Here is a 27567-nt window from a genome sequence, read left to right as displayed (position 1 = left end):
GAATGCCTGAAAACCAATATCTCACAGGGACTCATCCTGGTCTATGTTGTCAGAGTACATTGAGAAAGATGAGTCTTGAGGAGTAGTTCCAGCATTTCATATGCTGTCCTTGTATACTCTCCATCCTCCATCATCTTTCCTTAAAGTTCTTCCTGGATTAGTTGGTATCCTAGTGAGGATTTTGTGAAGTCTGGCCTGAACAGCCATACCCTCTATCTCCTCACAGAATACCTTCTAGAACGCCTGCTTTGCTTGCTTTGTTGCAAGATTGTATTTGACAAGGGCGTTCCGATATTCGGCCCATTGTCCTTTCCTTCTGGTGGTCAAACTCCAGCAGTCTCTAAGCAGTGAAGGTCTAAACTTCAGTGCTAAGAAATATGACCCCAAATCGTTCCCCTCCTTGGCCACACCATGGGAGGAACGCCAGGCTAAGGATGGTAGCAAAGCTTATACATCCCGGTACCTTGTATGTATGAGAGTTGATGGGGAATATATCTTGTCAATGAAACCTCAGTTTTTTGTGGAGCATTTAGAGGACAATTGTGGGGAGGTGGAGGGCTTGTCCAAAATGCGGTCAGGGTTGCTCTTGATTAAAACAGCATTCTCTGCCCAGTCACAGGCACTATTTGCCTGTGACAAACTGGGGGATGTTCCTATTTCCATCAAGCCCATAAGAGCTTAAATATGGTCCAGGTTATCATATTTCACAGGGACCTTCTTTTGCAGTCTGAAGATGAGTTGCGCACCAATTTAGAGCGGCGAGGTGTCCATTTCGTCCAGTGCATCCACTAGGGTCCGAGGGATAATCAGGTTCCCACTGGTGCCTTCATCTTGGCCTTTGAGGGTGACACATTACCCGAGAAGGTCAAGGTGATTGTCTACCACTGTGACATAAAGCCATATAATCCTTCCCCAATGCGGTGCATGAAGTTCGGCCATATGTCTTCCCGCTGTACTTCCAGCAGCATCTGTTGGGTGGGTTTGTGGACGTTCTTCACATCCTAATACTCCCTGTGCCCCACCTCCCATCAGTATCAACTGCAGAGAGCACCATTCACCTTGCTCACCAGACTGCAGGATTCTCCAGAAAGAAGGAAAAATAATGTAATACAAGACCCTGGACTGAGTGACCTACACTGAGGAATTCCTCCAGTGGAATTGCGGCCGTTTTTTCCACCACCTGGCTGAGCTACTGCAACTGTTAAGCTTTACACCTACTTTCTGCATTGCCCTCCAGGAAACCTGGTTCCTGGCAATGCAGACCTCTGCCTTCCACGGCTGTAAGGGAAATTACAGGAACTGTAGCGACTGTAATAGAGTGTCAGGTGGAGTTTGCGTCTATGTCCTGAACTCAGTATCTATTGAACCTATGCCCCTTCAAACCCTTCTTGAAGCTGTGGCTGTCAGGATAAGGATGACACAGAAAATAACTGTCTGCAATGTATATCTTTCTCCAGATGGTGCAGTACTCCTGAACATATTGGCGGCACTGATTGATTAACTCCCTAAACCTTTCCTACTTTTGGGAGATTCTAACGTGCATAGACCCTTGTGGGATGGCATCATGCTTACTGGCTGAGGTAAGGAGGTCGAAAATTTACTGTCACAACTCGACCTCTGCCTCTTAAATACAGATGCCCCCCCCCCAAATTTCAGTTCGGCACATACCACATATTCGGCTATTGATCTCTTGGTTTGCAGTCCTGGCCTTCTCCCATCTACCCACTGGATAGAACATGTTGACCTGTGCGGTAGTGACCACTTCCCCATCTTCCTGTCACTCCCACGGCGTCATGCTCATGGACGTCTACCGAGATGGGCTATAAACAAGGCAGACTGGGAAGCCTTTACCTCTGCTGTCACCTTTCAAACTGCCCCACTTGGTGCCATCGATGTTGTCGTTGAACAGGTCACAACAACGATTGTTTCTGCAGTGGAACACACAATCCCTCATTCTTTAGGGTGCCCCGCTGAAAGACAGTCCCTTGGTGGTCGCCAGAAGTCGCTGAGGCAATTAAAGAGTGTCGGCGTGCTTTACAGCGACATAAGCGCCACCCTTCCCTATAGTACCTTTCAGCCTTTAAGCGGTTCTGTGCCTGTGTTTGCCAGATTATAAAACAACGGAAACAGGAGTTTTGGAAGAGATACGTTTCGACCATTGGGTGCCATACGTCACCTTCCCAAAGTCTGGACGAAGATCAGACGTCTTTTTGGGTTCCAGACACCAACCGGTGTCCCTGACATTAACATCAATGGCGTGTTACCTACTGATGCAAACACGATTGCTGAGCACTTTGCTCGAGCCTCTGTGTCAGAGAATTACCCCCCAGCCTTTTACACCCTCAAACGGCATATGGAAAGAAAGTCCTCTTGTTCACTACATGCCACAGTGAACATTATAACACCCAATTTACACAGTGGGAGCTCCTCAGCCCCCTTGCACATTGCTCCGACACAGCTCCTGGGCTGGATCAGATCCAGTCAGATGAGTAAACATCTCTCGTCTGATTACAAGCGACATCTCTTCATCATCTTCAACCGAATGTGGTGTGATGGCGCCTTTCTGTTGTAATTACTGGAGAGCACTATCATTCCAGTGCTCTAACCCGGTCAAAACCCACTTGATGTGGATAGCTACTGGCCCATCAGCCTCACCAACTTTCTTTGTAAGCTGCTGAAATGTATGGTGTGTCAGCGGTTGGGTTGGGTCCTGGAGTCACGTGGCCTACTGGCCCCATGTCAGGGCGGCTTCCGCCAGGGTCACTCTACCGCTGATAATCTTGTGTACCTTGAGTCTACCATCTGAGCAGCCTTTTCCAGATGCCAACATGTGGTTGCCGTCTTTTTTGACTTACGTAAAGCATACAACATGACCTTGCGACATCATATCCCTGCCACATTGTATAAGTGGGGTCTCTGAGGCCCGCTCCTGATTTTTATCCAAAACTTTTTGTCACTCCGTACTTTCCATGTCCAAGTCGATGACTCCCATAGTTTCCCCCGTATTCAGCAGAATGGCATTCCGCAGGGGTCCGTGTATTGAGTGTCTGTCTATTTTAAGTGGCTATTAACAGTCTAGCAGCAGCCATAGGGCCATCCGCCTCACCGTCTCTGTATGCAGATGACTTCTGAATTTCGTACTGCTCCTCCAGGACTGGTGTTGCTGAGCGGTGCCTACAGGGAGTCTTTCACAAGGTGCAGTCATGGGCTCTAGTCCACTGCTTCCAGTTTTCAGCTGCAAAGTCATGTGTCGTGCACTTCTGTCGGCGTCGCATCATTCATCCATAACCAGAACATTACCTTAATGACGATCCACTCGCTCTAGTGGAGACTTATTGATTCTTAAGACTGGTTTTTGACACCCAGTTGACTTGGCTACCTCACCTTTGTCAGCTTAAGTGGAGGTGCTGACTGCACCTCAATGCCTTCCGCTGCCTGAGCAACACAAACTGGGGTGCAGATCGCTCTACCTTGCTGCAGCTCTACAGAGTCCTTGTTCAAATCCGCCTTGACTATGGAGTCTGGTTTACAGTTCGGCAGCACCCTCAGTGTTGCGTTTACTCGAGCCAGTGCACCACTGTGGTGTTTGCCTAGTGACGGGAGCTTTTAGAACGAGTCCAGTGACCACTGTTCTGTTGGAGGCCGGAGTCCCTCGATTGAAGGTTAGGCGTGCACAGCTGCTGGCCAGTTACATTGCACATGTTCGTAGTTCTCCTGCGCATCCAAATTACCGTCTTCTTTTCCCAACCATGGCGGTTCATCTCCCGCATCAGTGGCCCAGGTCAGGGCTTACAATTGCAGTTTGTATTCAATCTCTTCTGTCTGAACTGGAGTCCTTCCCGTTACCAACTCTCCTCAAGGTCCATTCACGTACACCTCCAAGGTGTACACCTAGGCCGCAGATTCTTCTGGACCTTTTGCATGGGACTAAGGACTCTGTTAACTCTACGGCTCTCCACTATCACTTCCTCTCGATTCTCGACGTGTACCAGGGCCATGAAGTGGTTTACACTGACGGCTCAATGGCTTATGGTCACATAGGCTTTGCATATTTTCATGGAGAACATATTGAACAGCACTCCTTGCTAGAGGCTGCAGTGTTTTCACTGCAGAGCTGGCGGCCCTAGCTCTTGCTCTTGAGCACATCTGATCATACCCTGGTGAGTCATTTCTCCTGTGTACTTACTTCTTGAGCAGCCTACAAGCTATCAACCAGTGCTACCCTTACCATCCTTTGGTAGCGTCCATCCAGGAGTCCATTTCTGCCCTGCAATGGCCCTGTCATTCAGTGGTGTTTGTGTGGACCCCAGGACATGTCGGAATCCCAGGCAATGAACTTGCCAACAGGCTAGCCAAACAGGCTACGCGGAAACCACTTCTGGAGATGGGCATCTCCAAAACTGACCTGCATTCTGTCTTACGCCGCAGGGTCTTTCGGCTTGGGAGATGGAATGGCATAACAGTATGCACAACAAACTGCATGTCATTAAGGAGACTACGAATGTGTGGAAGTCTTCCACGCGGTCCTCTCGCAGGGAATCAGTTGTCCTCTGCCAGTTCCGCATTGGCCATACATGGCTAACGCATGGTTGCCTCATCTGTCGCAAGGACCCACCTCAGTGTTGCTGTGGCTCACAAATGATGGTTGCCTACTTCTTGCTGGACTGCCCACTTTAAGCTGCTCTGCGGCAGACTTTTAATTTTTCCAGCACCCTACCTTCAGTGTTGGGCGGCAATGCTTCAACAGCAGCTTTAGTTTTATGTTTTATCATTTGATCTAAGTTTTAGCGCATGTCCTTTGTCCCTCTTGTGTCCTCCACGCTAGTGCTTTTAGGGTGGAGGTTTTAATGTGTTGCAGAGTGGCTGGCTTCTCCTTTTTATTCTGATGGTCAGCCAGCCTTGGTAATCTGCTCTCTTGTTTTGACCTCTTTTACATGTTTCTTGCATCTCTCTGTGGTTTTCTTGTCCGATTTTGTCAATTTTAGTGTTTGTTGCCCTTCTGTCATTCTTGCGGTGTTCTCCTTTCTTACAGCTGTGTTTTGTATGTCTTGATTATTGTACTCCCATCCTCATGGAATTATTTTAATCAGAACAAGGGGCCGATGACCTAAGAGTTTGGTCCCTCCCCCCTCTTTTAAACCAACCAACATTATTAGATGCACGTGCTTGTTACATCACTGAAAGTCACATAGATCCGATGATGGCAGCATAGATCTGCCTAGTAATAAAAAGAATTGCTAGTGATTTTGGTAGACTTGATTCTTCAAGAATAACATAATAAGAGACTCAAAAATAACTTTGTTTCCTTGCCTTGGGTTCACAGCGGACTAACATTCCATAGTGCAAGTAAGTGCAACAAGCTCCCACATAACAATATTATGATAAGGATAGTTGCTACTCATCATATAGCGGAGATGCTGAGTTGCAGATACAGGCAACACACAGTAAGCTTTTGACCAACAAAACCTTTGTCAAAAATAGAGGACACACACACACACACACACACACACACACACACACACACACACACACACAGTGATCTGACTTCAGTTGCCGGAGAGTGGTGGGTGTGTGTGTGTGTGTGTGTGTGTGTGTGTGTGTGTGTGTGTGTGTGTGTGTGTGTGTGTGTGTGTTTATTTTTTATGGGGGCCTTGTTGGCTGAAAGCTCATTTTCTGACATTCTTGTGGTTGTGCCCATCTGCAACTCAGCATCACCGCTATATGGTGAGTAACAACTACTCTTTTCATAATATTGTTAAATTCCATCCTAGATTTTCCATTATTTGAAGCTCCCACCTAACACATTTCCATACTCTGCAGACTGCTGTATAGTGTATGGTAGAGAGTAATTTGTACCACTGCTAGCCATTCTCTTCCTTGTTCCTCTCACAAATGGTGCAAGAGAAGATATGATCATTTGTATGTCCCAAAACAACCTCTATTTTCATTTATTTTGTTGTTGTTATTCTGGTCTTCAATCCAAAGGCTGTTTCGATGCAGCTTTGCATGTCACTCTTTACTGTGCATGCTCTTCATGCCTGCACGGCTACCGCAAACTATATCCATTTGAAACTTCTTATTGAATTCATGCCTGGGTCCTCGTGTATAAATCTTCCCCCCCCCCCCCCCAGACACACACACAACCTACACACACAACCTCCACAGACTCTATCCCTCTCCCTCCCCCCCCCCCTCCCCATTTACAAACTGACTATTCTGATGCCCCAGGATGTCTACTACCAGCCCATACCTTCTTTTTGTTAAGTTATGCCACAGATTTCTTTTTTCCCCCATTCAATGCAGTACGTTTTCATTAGCTGTGTGATTTCCCTATCTTACCTACAGCATTCTTCTGCAGCATCACATTTCAAAAACTTCTATTCTCTTCTTGTCTGAATTGCTGATCATCTGCTTTTCGCTTCCATACAAGGCTGCACACCAGAAAAAGGTGGAACCCAGCAGAAGTCAGTCATCAGGAACACCTCAAGATAGCCTAAATATTGCATCTTCTGGATAACACCACCTGGCTCAATACCCGAGGGGTTTAGCAAGCGTGAAACTTTGTTATATTAAACACACAAGCATCTGGTAACACTTTTTCCTACCCACCTCTCTCTTAAACGACGCCTTTCCAGTTGAAGCCTCCATTGCAAATGATATCCATGAAGTTGTCATCAAAATAGGAGAAGTTACAGTAACTAACATCTATAAACCTCCTGCTACTACATGGCCAGCTGAAGTGATAAAGATCCACCCACACCCAAGCGTATACGTTGGGGACTATAATAGTCACCACGAAATGTGGAAATATAGTACGAATGATAGCAATGGAGACATGCTGGTCGATTGGTCCGAGGAACAAAATACATATCTGGTCTTTGATGCCAAGGACCGAGGGACATTCAGATCAGCCGCATGGAGCTGCGACTATAACCCGGATCTGTGCTTTGTTTCGAGGGATACAAGCGATAAACCACTGACAGCCTCTAGAAGGGTCCTGACGGACTTCCCTCATAGCCAGCACCGCCCTGTGCTTATTAATATCGGTCTATCCATCCCGATAATAAGGTCTTACCCTCGACCAAGGTGGAATTTTACAAAAGCTGACTGGACAAAATTCTCTGTACAACTTGATTATACCTTGAGCTGGATCCCTCCAACCAGCAAGAGCTATGAGAGGTTTGTGGGAGCGGTCATTAGCTCTGCGAAAACAGCGATCCCAAGAGGGTACCGCAAAAAATACATTCCCGGTTGGACAGGGATATGCGATGACCTGTACGCGGAGTTCCTCAAGAATGGGGACCGGGAAATAGCGGATGAACTATTACATAACATCGACTTTATTAGACGGCAAAAATGGGAGAATACTGTTGAAAATCTAGACTTCTCAAAGTCAAGCCGACAAGCCTGGTCCCTACTACGTAAACTTGGAGGCGCAAACCCACCTGAACGTAGAAAGAACGAAATATCTCCCAACAAGGTTGCATCCCGCATAGTTTCTGCGTCTAGAGCCCCACGAAATAGAAAGCACACAACAAAAGTGAAGAAAGACTTAAAAACATTAAAAAGGACCCGTGCAATGGACTCAGAATATTCATCAGATATTCGCATCGAGGAGGTTGCCAATGCCCTGAAGAAGGTTAAATCAGGCAAAGCTCCGGGTTTCGATGGTATCCACCCTGAGTTCCTCATACATGTTGGAGCCTACACAAAACAATGGCTGGCTAAGTTCTTTACGGACATTCTCCAAGTGGGTAACATTCCTCCCTCACTTAAACGAGCAAAGATCATCGCAGTCCTGAAACCTGGTAAACCAGGCGATAGACCAGAGAGTTACCGCCCCATTGCCCTTCTCAGTATGGTATATAAATTACTAGAAAGACTGCTCCTCAACAGAATAGGCCAGACTATACTCAAAAAAATCCCTATCGAACAAGCAGGATTCCGTCCATATCGCTGCTGTACAGATCAAGTCCTATCACTGACAACATATATAGAGGCGGGGTTCCAGAAGAAAAATAAAGTAGCTGCAGCATTCATAGACCTAACAGCAGCCTATGATACAGTTTGGAAACAGGGGCTCATGTACAAATTAATCTGTGCCGTCCCCTGCAAGAAGATAACCAACCTCATTGATGATATGTTGTCAAATAGAACCTTCCAAGTAATAATGGGGAATGAGAGAAGTAAACAGATGAAACTCAATAATGGACTCCCACAAGGCTCTGTCCTTGCACCCCTTCTTTTCAGCCTTTACATCGCTGACATGCCTGCAACCAGATCGCGCAAATTTGGTTATGCTGATGACTGGGCTCTAGCAACAGCCCACAGAAATATAGAAACTGCCGAAGATATCCTTACGAGTGACCTAGGGATTCTCAGCGAGTACTTTAAAAAATGGAGGCTACAACCTAGTGCTACAAAGACGGAAGTATCTGCCTTCCATTTGAACAACAAAATGGCTAACAGAGAACTACAAGTCTATCTAGACGGGAAATTACTAAATCACAACAAACACCCAAAGTACCTTGGGGTTACCCTAGATAGGACACTAACATTCAAAGAACACCTGACGAAAACTGCAGCGAAACTTAAAACACGCAACAACATATTGCAGAAGCTCTGTGGCACCACTTGGGGCTCCACAGCATCTACCTTAAGAACATCCGCACTTGGCTTGGTGTATCCAGTGGCAGAATACTGTGCCCCAGTGTGGCTCAACAGCAAACACACACACATGGTAGATAGCCAACTTAATGCAACAATGCGTATTATATCAGGCACAATCAGGCCAACTCCTACAGTGTGGCTGCCCGTTCTCAGTAACATAGCCCCTCCTAACCTGCGCCGTGAACACGCTCTGGTTAGAGAATTTCAAAAAATCATGACCAACCCTCAATTACAAATCCATGAAGATACTCACGACATCCAAGGAAACCGACTCCGGTCTAGGCATCCTCCACTAAAGACCGCACAGGCTCTGCACCAAACCAACTTCAAAATAAATGACCGATGGAAAGAGGAATGGGAGAGCAGAACAGTAGTAAACTGCCACAGTATGCCATGCATCTTTAGTAAACCAAAAGGATTTGATTGCTCTCGCAAAGTTTGGTCAACTCTTAATCGCATCAGAACCAACTGTGGGAGATGTGCCGACTCCTTACACAGATGGGGTAAACTTCCTTCGGCCGCCTGCGACTGTGGCGCTGAGAGACAGACGGTCAAACACATCGTGCAGGAATGCCCACTAAGGGCATACGAGGGTGACCCACAAGATTTCCTAATGGCGACCCAAGAGGCAATCGACTATTTACTATATAAGCTGGACGTCTGCTTGTGACTGATCTTCTGTGAGTGTAACTTTACAATTGGCGGTGTCCTTATATACAAACTGTTATTTATTGCTCTGTTTATAAATATGTGATTTTTTTTTTTAAATCGTGTTGTTTCTGTAATTTTTACTGTGATGTTATGAGCCATACGCTAAATAAATAAATAAATAAATCTTAAACGATTCCCTTAAATGAGGTGGTCTTTTGCAAGAACAGAGAAAATAGGAAACCAGTGACAGAAACATATTTCTGGAGAGACATACACAGTAAAGATAGGACACTTGTTATTTGGTGATAAAAGTACTCAACAATTAACAGAGGCCTAGTATTTTTATAAGCCAATGTATTATTGATCTTGAGTCACTTTTCCGTGTTGTATGTAACTTGTTTTGTTCACATTAAGAATCAAGCTGTTGATATTGAGCCATGAACACAGGAACTGATAAGTTGTTGTGAACTGAAATTCCTTGACATTCCTCACTAGAACACTAGTGTCATCTGAAAACTATATGTCTTAGCAGCAGTGTCTGAAGGCTGTGAGTCATTTTCATAAATGAAGGATGGAAGGGGGACTAACACACTACCTTTCTTTCCATCAAATTTTGACTGACTTTATAATTATAATGAGATGATGTGTGTTCCACAGTCTGTGTCCTATTTTGCAGATTATTTTCTCTCTTCTCATTCCTATTGCTTTCACCTTATTTCATGAATTAAGTATCAAAAGCTCTAGAAAGATCTGAGTTAATTCCAACAACATTATTTTGTTTTCTAGGTTTTTAATTACTTCATCTGTGTAATCCAATCTACCTGTTCAAATGCCATTTGGTTACTATACAGTAGCTTGTGGTGTTTCAGTATTTGATGATTTGTTATTTCATTAATCTGTGGAATACTTTAGAGACTGTTGAGATGAGTGAAACAGGCCCATCATTTTCAACTTCATAGCTGTTACGCTTTTGAATAATGGTATCACTTCCAAAATATTCACAGCTGTTACTGCTTTTGATTAATTGTACCACTTCCAAAATTTGTAATCTCTTTGGTACAGTCACTCAATAAATGATAGATTATCTATTTGTGAAGAAATTTGGATTTTCTCTGATTTGCCTAAATCACATAAGGTGAATGCTGGGATGAGTCCTTTGAAAGAGCACAGCCAATTCCATTCCCATTCTTCCTTAAGGGGAGATGGTGGCAGTCTTGCACTGATATTTTTGTAAATCCATATCTTTTCCATTTTTTGTTCAATCTCATTGAAATTTTGCATACTTATGTATAGAGATCTAATATGATTTTTTTTTAAAAATCAGAATTTTTTATAACAATCTAATGCAGTGAGATAATTTTGAATTTTTTTATTGCATTATTATTTTAAGGTACACTTTTTCATAATTTTGAGGCAAATTTGGCAAATTTTTTAATGGTAAAATAATCTACACTAATAGGTGTACAATTAAGTGCAGTAACTTTTTGGTAAATTAATGCTATTATTTTCTGTGATATTTTGGATTCGAACATTTTTTACAAGCAAACTTTTCAATATATTATCAACCACAAAACTGTGTATAATATCTCGATTAAAATTTTGTTCCTCTTAAATATTGCTTCAAAGTAAAAGAATAGGTGTGCCACATTTCATTGCAATCCTTCCAGTACTTTCTGATATATGTGTTCCTGAAAGCAGAATACCTTAAGTTGCAGAAAAATGATTTTTAAGTTTGGGGAAAAAAAAAATATATATATCTATCATACCTTAGCTAAAACTGCCCATATCCATATTCCATTGCTTCCTCATCATCCTCTACAGCTCTTTTAGCTTCTCTGCTCCTTTGCCTGGCAATTTTTGATATATTCTGGACTGAAGTCTCCGCCTTCGTGATTCTTTGCTTATCGATGATCTGCAGTATCTGCTCAGTGAAGACTCCAGGTGTAAAGCCCAACTTGCTGAGGATGTGAAGTCTTGCCACATTCCCATCATTAAACACTGCCACAGCTTCCAAAGCAGAAATCTTCACCACCAAATTGGAAACAAACACAGTCTTTGGACATCTTTTCCAAATAAGAGCATTGAAACTTTCTTTTGGGTTCTGTGTTTTTCCATGCAGACATTTTTCTAGCAGTTCTGGTGAAGCCAGTGCTCTAAAAGTTGGTTTAATGGCCATTGAAACCTCATAAGGAAGGTTATTTTTATGGGTATAAGCTTCCCCACTTTCCTTACTTTTCAAAAATTTGCACCATTCATTAGAACAGAGGCCATGTTGAGGTGTAGTGTCTGTCGACAAGTAATGAAACCAAATGGCCCATACTGCTTTCCTCATACTGTCCAAGCTTGTGAGGTTACTTCTAATTGCAGCACCATAATAGACTTCTAGGCTGTCAATTCTCTTCTTTGTTAGACTGTTTTTACCTCCCAGTGACTTCCCATCCTCTAGTAGCACATATCTTACTTCATACTTTTGCAAAGATCTATGGAAAATGAATTTCATACCTGCAGCTTCCATCCCAACTCTGGAGTCTGCATAATTTTTGCTACAAACAGCTTTATGGGCTTCTTGCCATTCTGTTTCTTTACCTGCATCAATATATTTCTTGTGCAAGGAACATGCAGAACAGTATTTAGACATCGCCTCTAAGTCTAATACTTTTCCAGTGTCGACACTAATGATTGTTGAAACTCCATGCAGTGAAGTATGCCCCCTCTTCATCCAGGAACTGTCACAGGAAACTGCTATATCGTTGCTATTAGTTGCTTCACAATTTTCTTGAATTACCCTCAGGACTACCATTTTCATGCTCTCTTCACTTACTTCTGCAACTGCATTGAGGAGAGCGGTATTCATTGCAGAAAATTTTAGGGGAGGACCAGGCATGTTCATAATACCACATAAAAGGTTTCCACCATCTCTTCCAATCCCTTTACATCTTAGTCCATAAGCAAATCTCATACTGGTTTCCTAGATTCTATTACTAATCTTTTGACGTCTTGAATCATCTGTCAGCATCACAGTTTTGACACAAAATGTGCAATTTGCAAACCAAACCTTCTCTCTTTCCATCATCAACCAAATCCACATTTCCTCCACAAACAGAGCACTTGCAGGATTTTCTAAGTGCTTCTGCCACCATTTCCAGATCCACAATTCTGAAACCTGTATTTCTGTCATGATTTGTTTCTTCTGACACAATCCCTGTCCCAAGTTTTATTTTAGATGCACTTGGAGACAAGCTAATGTTTGCATCTGCAGTCCCGACCCTAACCTCAATGTCAGTTTTTCACTTTATATTGGAAATATGGGACTTACTATATTTTTAAATACTTTACCATGCCTAGCCCTTTCAGACCCCCACCCAAACTTGAAATAAAAATTTTGAAATAAATGCATTTTTGTAACTAAAAAAATATATAATTGTGGACCAATTGCTTAGAAAATTTTATTTTTTAATTTTGATACAAATTTTGAACCCACACGATTGTGTGGGTCGGGATTATCTTACATATTTATGTCATTTCTTGCAGTGATATTCACGAAAGCAATTACTGTCTTTTGACAACCACAAATAAATATTACACTTCAGATATCCTCTTCTTGCAATTTTTTTTGCCTGCAGCAACGAGCTGAAGGCAAATCATCAACAGTTGCCCAGTGATATCCGTCTAGCCGCTTCTCATCACATGGTGTGTTTGCTGGTTTGTACATTTTATTTGGTGGCTCTTCATCGAATTCACTTTCATGTTCCTGACCTGAAGAAGAAGAAATTAGTGCTTCCCCAATCACTTGTCAGAATCCAAGATCTAAAGTGTTTTTCTTTTGTACTTTATTGGCTACGCGTTCAACTTTGTATTGTAACCAGGAATTGATGCAAGCCAAATCAAGTAAATGAATCTAAACTTTTAAAGTCCACTTTTTTGTCTTCAAGAAAGTCCTGTAGGTCTCCACCATTTGATCGCAGAGGTCCACTCCTCCCGTACACAAGTTGTACTTCACTATGACTGGAGGACATGGCACTAAGATGTACTTCTTTTTTGGTTTACTCCATCTCTCAACATTGCTTACAGGTTCACATCCTGTACAAGTAGAGGCAAGGGTCACAGCTTTTGAATCTTTACCCTGGACAATGACTATTTTATCATCGTCCCTGCAGAATTCTTCCATATCTCCTCTCTTCAGTCTTTTTTCTTCTGTCAGGTGAACTGGTTCACTCTGTTTTTCATTATGGTTCCTGCTCCTTCCAGCCCTAGATCAAGTAACTGTTGCAATAATGGCAAAGCTGTAAAATATCTGTCAAAATATAGTCTTGCACCTTGAGGTAATGTTTGACCAAGGCGAAGTATTACAGGTGGCCCAAGACCAAGGCCAACATCTGGCAGAGGAGTTGATTTTCCTTGATAAAGTTCAAAATCAAGTACTAAGCCTTTCGTTGTTGCCAAAACAAAGTTTTTAATTCCAAAAGGGCGTGGTTTGTTTGGAACATACTGAGACAATGTGCAGTGTCCAGTAAATGGTACCATTTGCTCATCAATGGAATAATCATTTTCAGAGGGGCGTGGAAGTCTCAAACAAGCACTGCGTACAATATTAATTGCAGGTTGTACTTTCCACAATCTATTAGTTTCTGATTCACGTGGAATGTTGTTAGTGTCCACAACATGCAGTGCTGTTCTGAGAGTGAAGAACCTGTCTCTAGGCACACAATGTGCAATAGTTGGCATATGCAATGACTTCTGCCAGTACATACGTGTACGAGGATATCTAATGCATCCCATAAGTACATGCATGCCGTACAGCTTTTTTGTCTATTGAGGATTTGTATGAAGCAACTTCCCTTTCTTCGAAAAGTAGTAACTGTTAGTGCAGTCAGATGCTAACTGAAAAAAAATCTTCTGGGTAGTACTCGCTGAAATAGCTCATTGGAGTTTTACTTTCCTGTCCTACCTCACTCTCTGAGTGTGCAAAAATTTTGGAGGTGAATGGTCTTTTTCTCCAAGTGGACAAACGATGATGTGTTTCCACTTTTTTAAAAATATTCTTTCTACTGTGTTGACTGGGGAAATTGTCCTGAACTTCTGGAGCAACTGGTAGTATTGTTGCAGAAGCATTGTTACAATTTTCCTCCTCGTCAGAAGATTCAGAGCTTTCTCTGAGTCTAGGTTTGATTGTTGGAAGAGTCCAAGTTGTATCTAACAATTCGTCATCAGTACTAAAGACTTCCACTTCAGAGTCCTCTAATATGGTTAGAATTTCCTCGTCAGTAAGCCCTAAAACAAAACAAACAAACAAACAGTGAAAATAATGCGTAAATACATTAGTAAAATGACTTATCTATTCCGTAATCTGTTCCGAATCGTAACCCCAAACGTCGACCGAAAATGACCATATGCCGGTAAAATAGTCCCAACACGCACAATTGTGCATGTGGATGTTACAGTCATTGTAGCTATGAAAGCATTCAAATAATTGTGGCGGACATATTTTTATTTACTTCTGTACACCTTTCAGAATCTTGGACACATTTTTCCAAATGTCAAAATACAATAAATAAAACACAATAAACATATACCTCAACAGACATGCTTCCGACCCTCCATCTTGAAAATTAGCAAAGATTGAGACACAATATCTCGCGTCTGTAACGAGATATCGATATAAATCGAGTTGTATACGAAACAGCGATTCCTGCACACTCGTGTGACTTGGGACTCAACTGCATAGTGGAATAATATGATGTTGCAACGCAAATAAACCTCACCCACACAATTGTGCGTGTCGGGTCTGAAAGGGCTAGGCATTGTAAAGAGGGATCAACAGATTCAACCTTGCACAAAGAATGGCACAATAAATCATGTGTCACTCAAATTCCACTGAACAGCACAAAACTTCTTTACAACACTCCACTGCCTTTTACACCACACTGATTGAACCAGAAAATGGCTCCACAGTCTTCTTTACAACACTGCTGTTATGTATACAAAAAATCACAGCCTTCTAAAGCTATATTTTCTAGGTTGACAGGCCAAATTCTGCAATAAAATTTTTCCTCCATTTGGTACATTGAAAAGCGGGCTTGGCGCAATACACTGCTTAGCGTTTTAATTTTTTTATGCCGTAGTTCGAATTTCAAGGAAAAAGTTTGGGATAATAATCTCAATTATATTTACTATCAAATAAGCAAATAAAAATAATTTGTAAATTTTTCATTATTTCTGCCACAATCTCCCCTTAATGCATGCATGTTCTATGTGTCTCATGACCTCAGTGTCGACAGGACATTAAACACTAATCTTCCTTCCTTGAAGCAATTTGCATTATAAGTGACACTGGTACTTCATCTACGTCTGCTGATATAGTTAGATACATTTAATCACCTTTACTCCTTCATGTTCACTAATTGGAAGTAGCTTCATGCTTTCAAGCATTTATAAAGTAATGATTAATATAATTCAGCAGGTCATTAGTGCCAATACTAATGTTACCAGTGTTTACAAGTATGGTTTCCTGTTCCTCATGCCTGTTCTTTGTTTTACTTTTTACAGTTTACCACAGATTTTTATTTATTAGTAGTAATTCTTACTAGCTACCATTTCTCAGCAGTTCTACTTTTACTATTACCTTTCATTATATTTTCTTGTAGCTCTTTACTTATTCCATACACTGTGGATCAGCAGATATTTTCATTTCAGAACTGAGCTTTTTAGGGTGCTAAGAGAATTTTTAATGCCTGTGGTAACCCAATTACTAGATTTAGTGTCTCCACATGAATGAAATGTGACCAATTTAATTGGAAAGCACATTTCCAAATTTGTCATGAATATCAAAGGGAAAATGTTATAAGCATAACCCTTTTCCGGGTGGAGATTTTAATTTGCCACATATAGACTGGGAGACTCAAATGTTCATAATGGGTGGCAGGGACAAAGAATCCAGTGAAATTTTTTTTAAGTGCTGTATCTGAAAACTATCTTGAGCAGTTCAACAGAGAACCGACTCGTGGCGATAACATATTAGACCTTCTGGTGACAAACAGACCCGAACTTTTTGAAACAGTTAACGCAGAACAGGGAATCAGCGATCATAAAGCGGTTACTGCATAGATGATTTCACCCATAAATAGAAATATTAAAAAAGGTAGGAAGATTTTTCTGTTTAGTGAAAGTGACAAATAGCAGATTTCAGAGTACCTTACGTGTTTCATACAGCAGTGTTATCGCCACAAGCTATAAGGTATGATTGGGATAAAGGATGCATCAGCTGCTAGGTCTACACAGTCAAGGAGAGAGCAACAGGCAGATGACATGTTTCAAAGAAATATTGTCACATACTAACATTAGTTCGTCACAGCCTCCAAAGTGCTAACAAATGTGGAAGGAAAAGGCAAATGTTTTGGCAATGAAGATTATGAATTTAATGTATGTTGTGCTATTAGGTCTCAATGTAACCACAACCTCATAATTCTTGATGCATTTGGAAGAAACAAACATATGACAATTTATACAAATATTATTTTAATATTTGTGAATAAATCTGTCATATTCAAATCTAACCAAGGCCTTGGGCTAAGCTGCCAGTATTTTAACTTTTACATTGATTGGCTTTGGCATCTCACAACCAAGCTCTCACATTCCAACCTAACCTAAACATCAGACTAAGCTACAGATCAATCTTTCTCCACAGTCAGTTTATTTTTTTGTTTTCACTTTTGTTGGCTTCACCAACTCAAACCAAACTCTCACATTCCAGCCTAACTACAGTGTCGTAATTCATGACACACTTGGAAAAAGGTCAGATGTTTGTGACAACAGAGATTATAAATGTAATTACTACTCATTTCACTTGCAGCAATTTAAGCTGTTCTATCAGTTCCAAACCTAACACTAACCTTGTATCTTATAACACATTCAGAAAAAAATAGTAAAATATTTGTGACAACAATGAAGAAGAGAATGGTTTCTATTTTGGCACCAATATCTATTGTTTTTTTCTCGCCTCTCATTGGTTACGTGGAAGTGTCATCCCATTGGCTATGCGAAACTGACAATTTGACAACCCATGAGCAGTAGAGAAATACTGCCATGACTTACGCTATCCCTGATCTTTACTTTAGTGCATTAATTTAATTATGTCTGGTAATAACAAGTAGTGATTTAAAATTAATGATACTGACTAATGTACCTATAATTTTCTTTTCAGGCTTTATACCCCATTTCATGAAGATAGTCCTCATGCGAGTACCAAAGCGTGGAATGCTGTTGCAAACTCTTTAATATTGATGGCTGTTATTGTGGTGATGACAGTTCTTCTGATTGTTCTATACAAGAATCGTTGTTACAAGGTGAGGATTTATATTGCTGGCCCCACTCCACACTGTCATGCAATAAATAACTTTAAAAATTCCATTCATAAGTGTAGAGAGGTATTTCAGAACTACATGGCTGTGTTATTTCCTCCCTTTTGTTTGACACTAATCTGTTGCACCATTGCTTGTAACAGGAAAAAGTAACGTGATTACAATAATTTTTTGTAATCTTCTCTACCTTGTAACTGGTTAGATAAAAAATCTATTTGCCAACTGACATCAGGAGAACATACAGTATAAATGTTAAGGAATTTTGAAGCCAGTGGCTCCTTCTTCTTGCAGAACAATTGAAGAGGAAGGAAAAGGGATGAAGAGAAAGGACTGACGAGATTCAGGATATGGGGAGAGTTGGGAAAATTGAGCAGAACCCTGGGTCAGGGGAGACTTAACAGATGAGATGGAAATGGTCTTTCCTTCTCATCTTGTCTCATAAGTCTCTCCTGACCTGAGATTATGGGCAACTTTTCCTAATTCCCCCATTTCCTAAACCACACCAGTCCTTTTTCTTCATACCTCTTCCTTCCCGTCCAGTTTTTCTTCCAGAAGAAAGAGCTATTTGTGTGTTATTGTTTTGCAGCGACTTGTTGAGTAGACTTTTTTATCTATCCATTTGCATTATATTTTCAAAAACTGATTATTTTTTGTTGATGTATTAGCTCTACACTTGGTTCTTAATTCTGCTTGCAGGTCATACATGGATGGTTGATAGTGTCTTCATTAATGCTGCTGTTCATTTTTTCATACATTTATCTTGAGTAAGTATATGCAAAAGGTATTAATTTTCATGTGTAACATTGATTTCAAATATTATAGTTTTGTCTGACTCTATTACATTTTAAATTGGAATCAGATACCATAAAAAATTCTTCTACTTATCTGGTGGCAGTAAAATTACATACAAATTAACATGACTATTTGCTAGCTTTCACAAATTGAAGAATTTTCTTAATTTGGAGAAGGAAATTGGCTCTTTCCTTTCCAAATATACTATCAGAATATCTAATCAGATCCATTTTTGGAAGAGGATAGCCACAGCATCATGTAAAATAAAGACAATATGAAACATAGGAAAAAAGAAAACTAGTAGCCCCATAAATAAGAACTAGTAGATGCCTTTGAGGGTTAAATTATACACTGGAATCGGATGTGTGTAGCGTGGCAAAACTTTTTAACAAGCATTTAGACTCACAACATTTTGATGAGTATTCTGTTTATCATCTTCAGTCGAAGTGTCAGGTTCATGTTAAGTTTGTTCCTTTATAGTTACTGGACTGCGGACTTCTTCATTGAGAACCCAAAACGTGGGCCAGTCATATGCCTTTGGAAGAGATGTTGTGGTCGATTAGGGACCTCTCCCAAATGGGCGGAGAGGGGTCCAGGTATCGAGTTGTGGTGCTGCCTTTCGATTCTGCCAATTGCCTCTGTCACTTTCATGTCAGTCAGAGCATTCTGGATGTATTTTTGCTAATGTCACATCCCATGTGGAGCTCACAAGGAGAGGTCCATTTATATGGTGCCGTAGGTGAGAGTCCCACGTATCACACCCTGGTCACCCCTTGTCAGCAACTAATTGCTGGGGGAAAAAAATCATAGTTTCACATGATATTAGATAGCCTTAAAAATGTTAATGGTACACAGAGGTGTGATGTAGGGGTATGGTATGTTCCTTACACGCAAAAGATTGTGGGTCCATATCTTATTATCTGCTTCAAAAGTTTTCGTTTTCAAATCCTTGTCAAAATGACTTTGATCATTATTTTTATTCAATTCATTGATTTAAATGTAATTTTTTTCAATTTCAAGTCCTTTGTTGCAATATTTTAATCATCATATTAAATATTTCATTTTCTCTGATTTTGTCTTGAAAAAGAAAGATTTGAATCGTTGTGCCATGTGTGATTAATTGTGTTTAACTATCTATCACAATATTTAATCATTTGAAAATACCATTATAATGTTTAGAAAACAAAAGACAAAGTAATACATGTATGTTGGCTGTGAAATGGTGTCAAAAATGTATTTTTTAATACAAGATGTACATCTTTTGGATGGTAATAGTTATATAAACCTTTAAAATGCAAATTCTTATTGCATCATGAATAAAATAATGCAAATGAAGATTTTAAAAAAAGAAAGTATAATAAATAAAACAGAAATTCAAGCAGTGTGAGAAATAGAAATAACAAATGCAATAACATGGATCAAAATATAAAGTGATAACACGGTAGAAATTAATACACAAAAATACATAAATCTCACACACAGAGATTCCAAATGAAAAACAAGAATGACTTGAAGACAGAATAAGAGTAGTTGAAATAGTTAATATGATGATTAAAATGATGTGACACAGGATTAGAAATTTAAAGAAAAAATTACATTTAATCCAATTGAATAAACATAATGCCCAAAGTCATTGTGATGTGTTGTTGTGGTCTTCAGTCCAGAGACTGGTTTGATGCAGCTCTCCATGCTAGTCTATCCTGTGCAAGGTTCTTCATCTCCCAGTACCTACTGCAACCTACATCCTTCTGAATCTGTTTGGTGGTCTCCCTCTACGATTTTTACCCTCCACGCTGCCCTCCAATACTAAATTGGTGATCCCTTGATGCTTCAGAATATGCCCTACCAACCGATCCCTTCTTCTAGTCAAGTTGTGCCTCAAACTCCTCCCCAATTCTATTCAATACCTCCTCATTAGTTATATGATCTACCCTTCTAATCTGCAGCATTCTTCTGTAGCACCACATTTCGAAAGCTTCTATTCTCTTCTTGTCCAGACTATTTATCGTCCACGTTTCACTTCCATACAGGGCTAAACTCCATACAAATACTTTCAGAAACAGCTTCCTGACACTTAAATCTATACTCGATGTTAACAAATTTCTCTTCTTCAGAAACACTTTCCTTACCATTGCCAGACTGCATTTTATATCCTCTCTACTTCGACCATCATCAATATTTTGAATAGCAAAACTTATTTACTACTTTAAGTGTCTCATTTCCTAATCTAATTCCCTCAGCATCACCTGATTTAATTTGACTACATTCCATTATCCTCGTTTTGCTTTTGTTGATGTTCATCTTATGTCCTCCTTTCAAGACAATGTCCATTCTGTTCAGCTGCTCTTCCAGGTCCTTTGCTGTCTCTGACAGAATTACAATGTCATAGACGAACCTCAAAGTTTTTATTTCTTCTCCATGGATTTTAATCCCCATTCCGAATTTTTTATTTGTTTCCTTTACTGCTTGCTCAGTATACAGATTGAATAACATTGGGGATACGCTACAACCCTGTCTCACTCCCTTTCCAACCACTGCTTCCCTTTCATGCTCTTCAGCCATCTGGTTTCTGCACAAATTGTAAATAGCCTTACGCTCCCTGTATTTTACTCCTGACGCCTTCAGAATTTGAAAGAGAGTATTCCAGTCAACATTGTCAAAAGCTTTCTCTAAGTCTACAAGTGCTAGAAACGTAGGTTTACCTTTTCTTAATCTTTCTTCGAAGATAAGTTGTAGGGTCAGTATTGCCTCACGTGTTCCAACATTTCTACGGAATCCAAACTGATCTTCCCCGAGGTCGTCTTTTACCAGTTTTTCCATTTGTCTGTAAAGAATTCGTGTTAGTATTTTGCAGCCATGGCTTATTAAACTGTTAGTTCGGTAATTTTCACATCTGTCAACACCTGCTTTCTTTGGGATTAGAATTATTATATTCTTCTTGAAGTCTGAGGGTATTTTGCCTGTCTCATACATCTTGCTCACTGGATGGTAGAGTTTTGTTAGGCCTGCCTCTCCCAAGGCTGTCAGTAGTTCTAATGGAATGTTGTCTACTCCTGGGGCCTTGTTTCGACTCAGTGCTCTGTCAAACTCTTCACGTAGTATCATATCTCCTATTTCATCTTCATCTACATTCTCTTCCATTTCCGTAATATTGTCCTCAAGCACATCACACTTGTATAGACCCTCTATATACTCCTTCCACCTTTCTGCTTTCCCTTCTTTGCTTAGAACTGGGTTTCCATCTGAGCTCTTGATATTCATACAAGTGGTTCTCTTTTCTCCAAAGGTCTCTTTAATTTTCCCGTAGGCAGTATCTATCTTACCACTAGTGATATGTGCCTCTACATCCTTCAATTTGTCCTCTAGCCATCCCTGCTTAGCCATTTTGCACTTCCTGTCGATCTCATTTTTGAGACGTTTGTATTCCTGAAGCTTCCTGGCAGATTAAAACTGTGTGCCAGACCGAGACTCGAACTCGGAACCTCTGCCTTTCGTGGGCAAGTGCTCTACCAACTGCAGCGCACACTCCGCTGCAGAGTGAAAATCTCATTCTGGAAACATCCCCAGGCTGTGGCTAAGCCATGTCTCCGCAATGTCCTTTCTTTCAGGAGTGCTAGTTCTGCAAGGTTTGCAGGAGAGCTTCTGTAACGTTTGGAAGGTAGGAGACGAGGTACTGGCAGAAGTAAAGCTGTGAGGACGGGCCGTGAGTCGTGCTTGGGTAGCTCATTTGGTAGAGCACTTGCCTGCAAAAGGCAAAGGTCCCGACTTCGAGTCTCGGTCTGGCACACAGTTTTCATCTGCCCAGAAGTTTCATATCAGTGCACACTCCGCTGCAGAGTGAAAATCTCATTCTGGTTTGTATTCCTTTTTGCCTGCTTCATTTACTGGATTTTTATATTTTCTCCTTTCATCAATTAAATTCAATATCTTTTCTGTTACCCAAGGAATTCTACTAGCCCTTGTCTTTTTACCTACTTGATCCTCTGCTGCCTTCACTATTTCGTCTCTCAAAGCTACTTATTCTTCTTGTACTGTATTTCCTTCCCCCATTCTTGTCAATCGTTTCCTAATGCTCTCCCTGAAGTTCTCTACAACCTCTGGTTCTTTCAGTTTATCCAGATCCCATTTCCTCAAATTCCCACCTTTTTGCAGTTTCTTCAGGTTTAATCTACAGTTCATAACCAATAGATTGTGGTTAGAGTCCACATCTGCTCCTGGAAATGTCTTACAATTTAAAACCTGGTTCCTGAATCTCTGTCTTACCATTGTATAATCTATCTAATACCTTCTAGTATCTCCAGGGTTCGTCCATGTATGCAACCTTCTTTCATGATTCTTGAACCAACTTTTAGCTATGATGAAGTTATGCTCTTTGCAAAATTCTACCAGGCGGCTTCCTCTTTCATTTCTTCCCCCCAATCCATAGTCACCTACTACGTTTTCTTCTCTCCCTTTTCCTACTATCGAATTCCAGTCACCCATGACTATTAAATTTTCGCCTCCCTTCACTATCTGAATAATTTCTTTAATTTCGTCATACATTTCATCAATATCTTCGTCATCTGCAGAGCTAGTTGGCATATAAACTTGTACTACTGTGGTAGGCATTGGCTTTGTATCTGTCTTGGCCACGATAATGCGTTCACTATGCTGTTTGTAGTAGCTTAACCGCATTCCTATTTTTCTATTAATTATTAAAGCTACTCCTGCATTACCTTTATTTGATTTTGTATTAATAACCCTGTATTCACATGACCAGAAGTCTTGTTCCTCCTGCCACCAAACTTCACTAATTCCCACTATATCTAACTTTAATCTATCCATTTCCCTTTTTAAATTTTCTAACCTACCTGCCCGATTAAGAAATCTGACATTCCACGCTCCGATCCATAGAATGCCAGTTTTATTTCTCCTGATAACAACGTCCTCCTGAGTAGGCCCCTCCCGGAGATCCGACTGGGGGACTATTTTACCTCCGATATATTTTACCCAAGACGACGCCATCATCATTTAACCATACAATAAAGCTGCATGCCCTCGGAAAAAATTACAGCTGTAGTTTCCCCTTGCTTTCAGCCATTCGCAGTACCAGCACAGCAAGGCTGTTTTGGTTAGTGTTACAAGGCCAGATGAGTCAATCATCCAGACTGTTGCACCTGCAACTACTGAAAACGCTGCTGCCCCTCTTCAGGAACCATACATTTGTCTGGCCTCTCAACAGATACCCCTCCGTTGTGGTTGCACCTATGGTACGGCTATCTGTATCGCTGAGGCACGCAAGCCTCCCCACCAATGGCAAGATCCATGGTTCATGTCGGGGGAGTCATCTTGATAAACATATGAAAATAAAATGTTTCACAGCACCTGAGGAGACCCTAACCTACATCACCATAGATGGTTTCAAAATGTCTATCCCACCCCTGAGGACCTTTCCTTGTCTGTTTTTAACCAACTGTTAGAGACTGTGAAATTAAGACTTAATGACAATCTTCTCAACTCGACAACAGATTCCAGCTGAGCTGTGCATGGGTTATTTGCGAAAATACACCAGAAACATTCTGATGTGAAAGTGACAGAGGCAGTGGGCAGAACAGACCGGCAGCACCAGGGCTCAAAGCTAGGACCTTCTCATTCCCCTCCAGGGTCCCTCCCCCCACCACTGTCTGCAACAGAGAAGTCTACGGTCCAGCAACTATAAAGGAACGAACTGGACACGAATGCAACACTTCATCTGAAGGTTATGCATAGAAAACTTGTCGAAATGTTGTGATAGTGTGACACCACACTCAGCTGATAATTTGAGATTATTTCATCAGTGAAATTCACTGAGAAAGCTTATATTCCCATTTAATATTTGTTACTGATAAGTTGGCGTCATCATGCTCAGTAAGTGCAACCTTGGAATAACTGAGATCAGCCTTTCCAAGTAACTCCAGTCATGTCCATATGAGGTGCTATCCAAAATTTTTGGGATTGGTGCTGACATCTGTTGAAAACCTTACCTTTGGACTAATGGTCACCATCACCCACTAAGTAGTTCCCATCCACACATACACACTGGTGCCAGCACTTCTGCCACTGGTCAAACATTTTCTGGAAGTCCTGTTCTTTGAGGGTGTTTATCACCGCCAGCGATGCTTCTTGAATCCTCTATAGAGTGTCAAACTGATGGCCTTTCAACCTGAGTTTCAGTTTTGGGAATAGCGCAAAGTCACAAGGTGCCAAATCTGTCGAGTATGGTGGGTGGGGTACAACCGCCATGTTGTTTTTTTCCAAAAAGAGCCTGGTGAGCAAGGATGTGCAACAGGGTACGTTGTTATGATGCAGCAGCCAGCTCCCTTGATGCCAAAGTTCAGGCCGTCGACACCACACGTTTTCATCGAGCCATCGCAAAACATCACAGTAGTATGCGGAATTCACTGTTTGGTTGGCTGGGACGAATTCTTTGTGCACAGGTCCCTTGGTATGAAAGAAAACAATAATCATGCCCTTCACTTTGCTATTCACCTGTCTTGCTTTTTTGGGTCATGGAGAGCCCGGGCTCTTCCACTCAAATACACACGTATGGTTCATTCCCTGTCCCCCAAACACTTGTTGAATCATTGCAAGGGTCTCCGTAGCACTTTTCCCAAGATCCGCACAGAATTTGATACACGTGCGCTGTTCTGTTGGCCGACCCATCGTAAAATCGCCACACACTAAACACAGAGTATTGCAGAAATCACTGTGGACACGCAACACATCCTCCCAGCTGAATGCCACTCTGCACACTGATTTATCAGATATGCAGCTCTCGCCACCTAGCGGTGCAAAGATCTACTACTTCTACTTTCCAGATGGCAGCACCAGTCCCGAAAATTTTGGATTCCACCTCTTATATACTTCACTAAACCAAACGACGTAATGTCCATCATAAAATTTTTAGACTGAAAATAACCTACACTTATGCAGAAAATAAAAATTTTCATATAAGGATGTTTCTCTTAGTTTACCCATTTTAAGTTGTTTATATAATCTGGAATTTATCACTGGAACATTTCTAGGCATCCCATTGTCATTAAAGAGTGGAAAACTCATATGCAGTTCAGAAACTACAAGAGGCACATGCATAAAATGTGAGACTCTGCAGATGGAAACAGTTAACAGTGTTAATTTCATTATATTGTGACTTGATGATAAATTCAGTTGAGGCAAGCATACCACAAAACTGTTAAAATCACTAAACAAATCTTTATGTGCAATTTGAATGTTGTGAGGCATGAGTGATAAAAGATAATAAATCTGACCTCCTTCAGTTTCTCTCATTTCGTAATGTCCTATAGTGTAATATTTTGGGGTGAGTAACATGTTAAGTCAGGCTAATTTTTAGGAGTCCAGAGTGGTGCAATATGAATTAGTGTGCTATGGACTCGTGTTGATTCCTGTTCAGGGAACTGTTTTAAACTACTACCACTCCTTATAAGGGAAGTACTCCAACTCAGATTGCTAAAACTGAATAAAAATTATTTTAAAATACAAAAAATCTGTTCTACCGCTCATTAAGGCCATTCATCTGTAAAACTTTACATTTCTTTACAATCAATGTTTGACGGTTAACAAATAAGACTACAGAAGGGCAAATAGCTCAAGACACAGTACCGTGTTACAAGCAGTTATGACCAGCAGTTTCGCAAGATTCTTAATTCCTGACAGTGGCAGTTGTGTGAGCCTCAGCAGCGTATATTATTTATTATAAATTTCGATGGTCTTGATCGCAATATAATGTAATATCAACTAGATGCTAACTGGTTTCAGTTGATAAACAACCATCCTCTGATCATGCTCACACAGTCATTGGTAGCCATATACAGTTTTAATTAGCAAAGTATGATGATCACAGACAAGTACATGCAGTGATTAGTCTCCTACTGGTTTCATATGATAACAGTAATTCTCTGACGTGCCTTGAGATACTGGCAAGTGCTGTGGCTGCCCACTGCATACATTGTAGTGCCTACTGCATCGACATCCCACTTCACGTCCAACCAACATGGGATGCCTGTATCACAGGGCATATATTCACCCGGAAAACCTAAGTCATCTGTGTTGTCAACACAAATATTTATCGGCGGCCACAACACAACACAGCTCCCGGTCTCCACCAAAGGCTGCCACTACCAGTTCGCAGAGCCTGCAGAACAGCTTCACCAGAAGTCACAGCTGGCCCAGGAACTACTTTGATATGCCAAGCACGTGATTGTAAATAGTTCCGGCAGATACATCTGCCAAATGGGCTTTATAGGGTGGCGCACTGCCGGCAAAGGGCAGTTTGATGCACCGCTTGGAAGTATATAGAGCTACCACCCCGGCAGCTACGGCCAGATGTCTCTTTTAGCTTGCCAATCTCTTCCAGATGGATTTGGTATAGTCGACGAACATCTTGACATTGTAGAACTGTTTTATTGTGATCTCTCCCCGTGAAGAGTCAGGTCTTTTCTATTATTATTTGTTATTTCATATTTGTGACGGCCCGCAGTTGGGATCGAGTCTGTTGTTATATTGGAGATTGCATTAGTGTTTCGTTTTGGTGAGTCCAATAAACTGTTTTTGGACTTGGGTTTTCCGCATTTCTGTTCAGCTAGCGCAGATATTTCAGCAAGTTGCACTTGTTAGTAATGATGCTGTGGTGGTTAATACTGTATATAGTTACCAGTTACAGTGTAAGCATGATCTGAGGATGGCTGCTAATCAACCAAAACCGGTTATTGTCTAGTTGATATTATATTGTATTGTGATTGAAGCCATTAAAACCTACAGCAGATTCACAAGAGTCATAAATGATGTTTTATTTGGCAAAAACCTAACCATTTGCTGGTGACAGTATATGTTGTCATGTAGCACTACCATATTTGCAGGTGATATTTCCCAAAATAGAAGTTGCGTTACTCATGCATGTTCCCTTATTTGTCAACAGAGTGTAAAAGTGGTAGTTTGAGTGAAATGATTTAAACACAGTGGAATGGAGTAGTTCGTGGCAAAGATCTGAATAATGTGATTGCTGTGACTTTTGGTGTTGGACTACTTCAGTGTGAATATACCCAAAATGATTTAGCATGTC

At 41.0% G+C, this 27567-nt stretch overlaps 1 protein-coding gene across 1 annotated transcript in view; it reads left to right on the top strand.

Moving 5' to 3' along the window:
- The window catches only part of LOC126183601 (presenilin homolog), a 113771-nt gene that overhangs the window by 5813 nt on the left and 80391 nt on the right, over nucleotides 1-27567 (top strand). The window contains exons 3-4 of the mRNA XM_049925711.1: nucleotides 17522-17663; nucleotides 18375-18442. Coding sequence (XP_049781668.1) covers nucleotides 17522-17663; nucleotides 18375-18442 — 210 coding nt within the window. The remainder of the gene's footprint in view (nucleotides 1-17521; nucleotides 17664-18374; nucleotides 18443-27567) is intronic.

Source organism: Schistocerca cancellata, chromosome 1 (genome assembly GCF_023864275.1).
Source record: "Schistocerca cancellata isolate TAMUIC-IGC-003103 chromosome 1, iqSchCanc2.1, whole genome shotgun sequence".
NCBI lineage: Eukaryota > Metazoa > Arthropoda > Insecta > Orthoptera > Acrididae > Schistocerca > Schistocerca cancellata.
The sequence above is the reverse complement of the archived record's forward strand: the minus strand, read 5'-3'. Positions and strand labels throughout refer to the sequence as shown.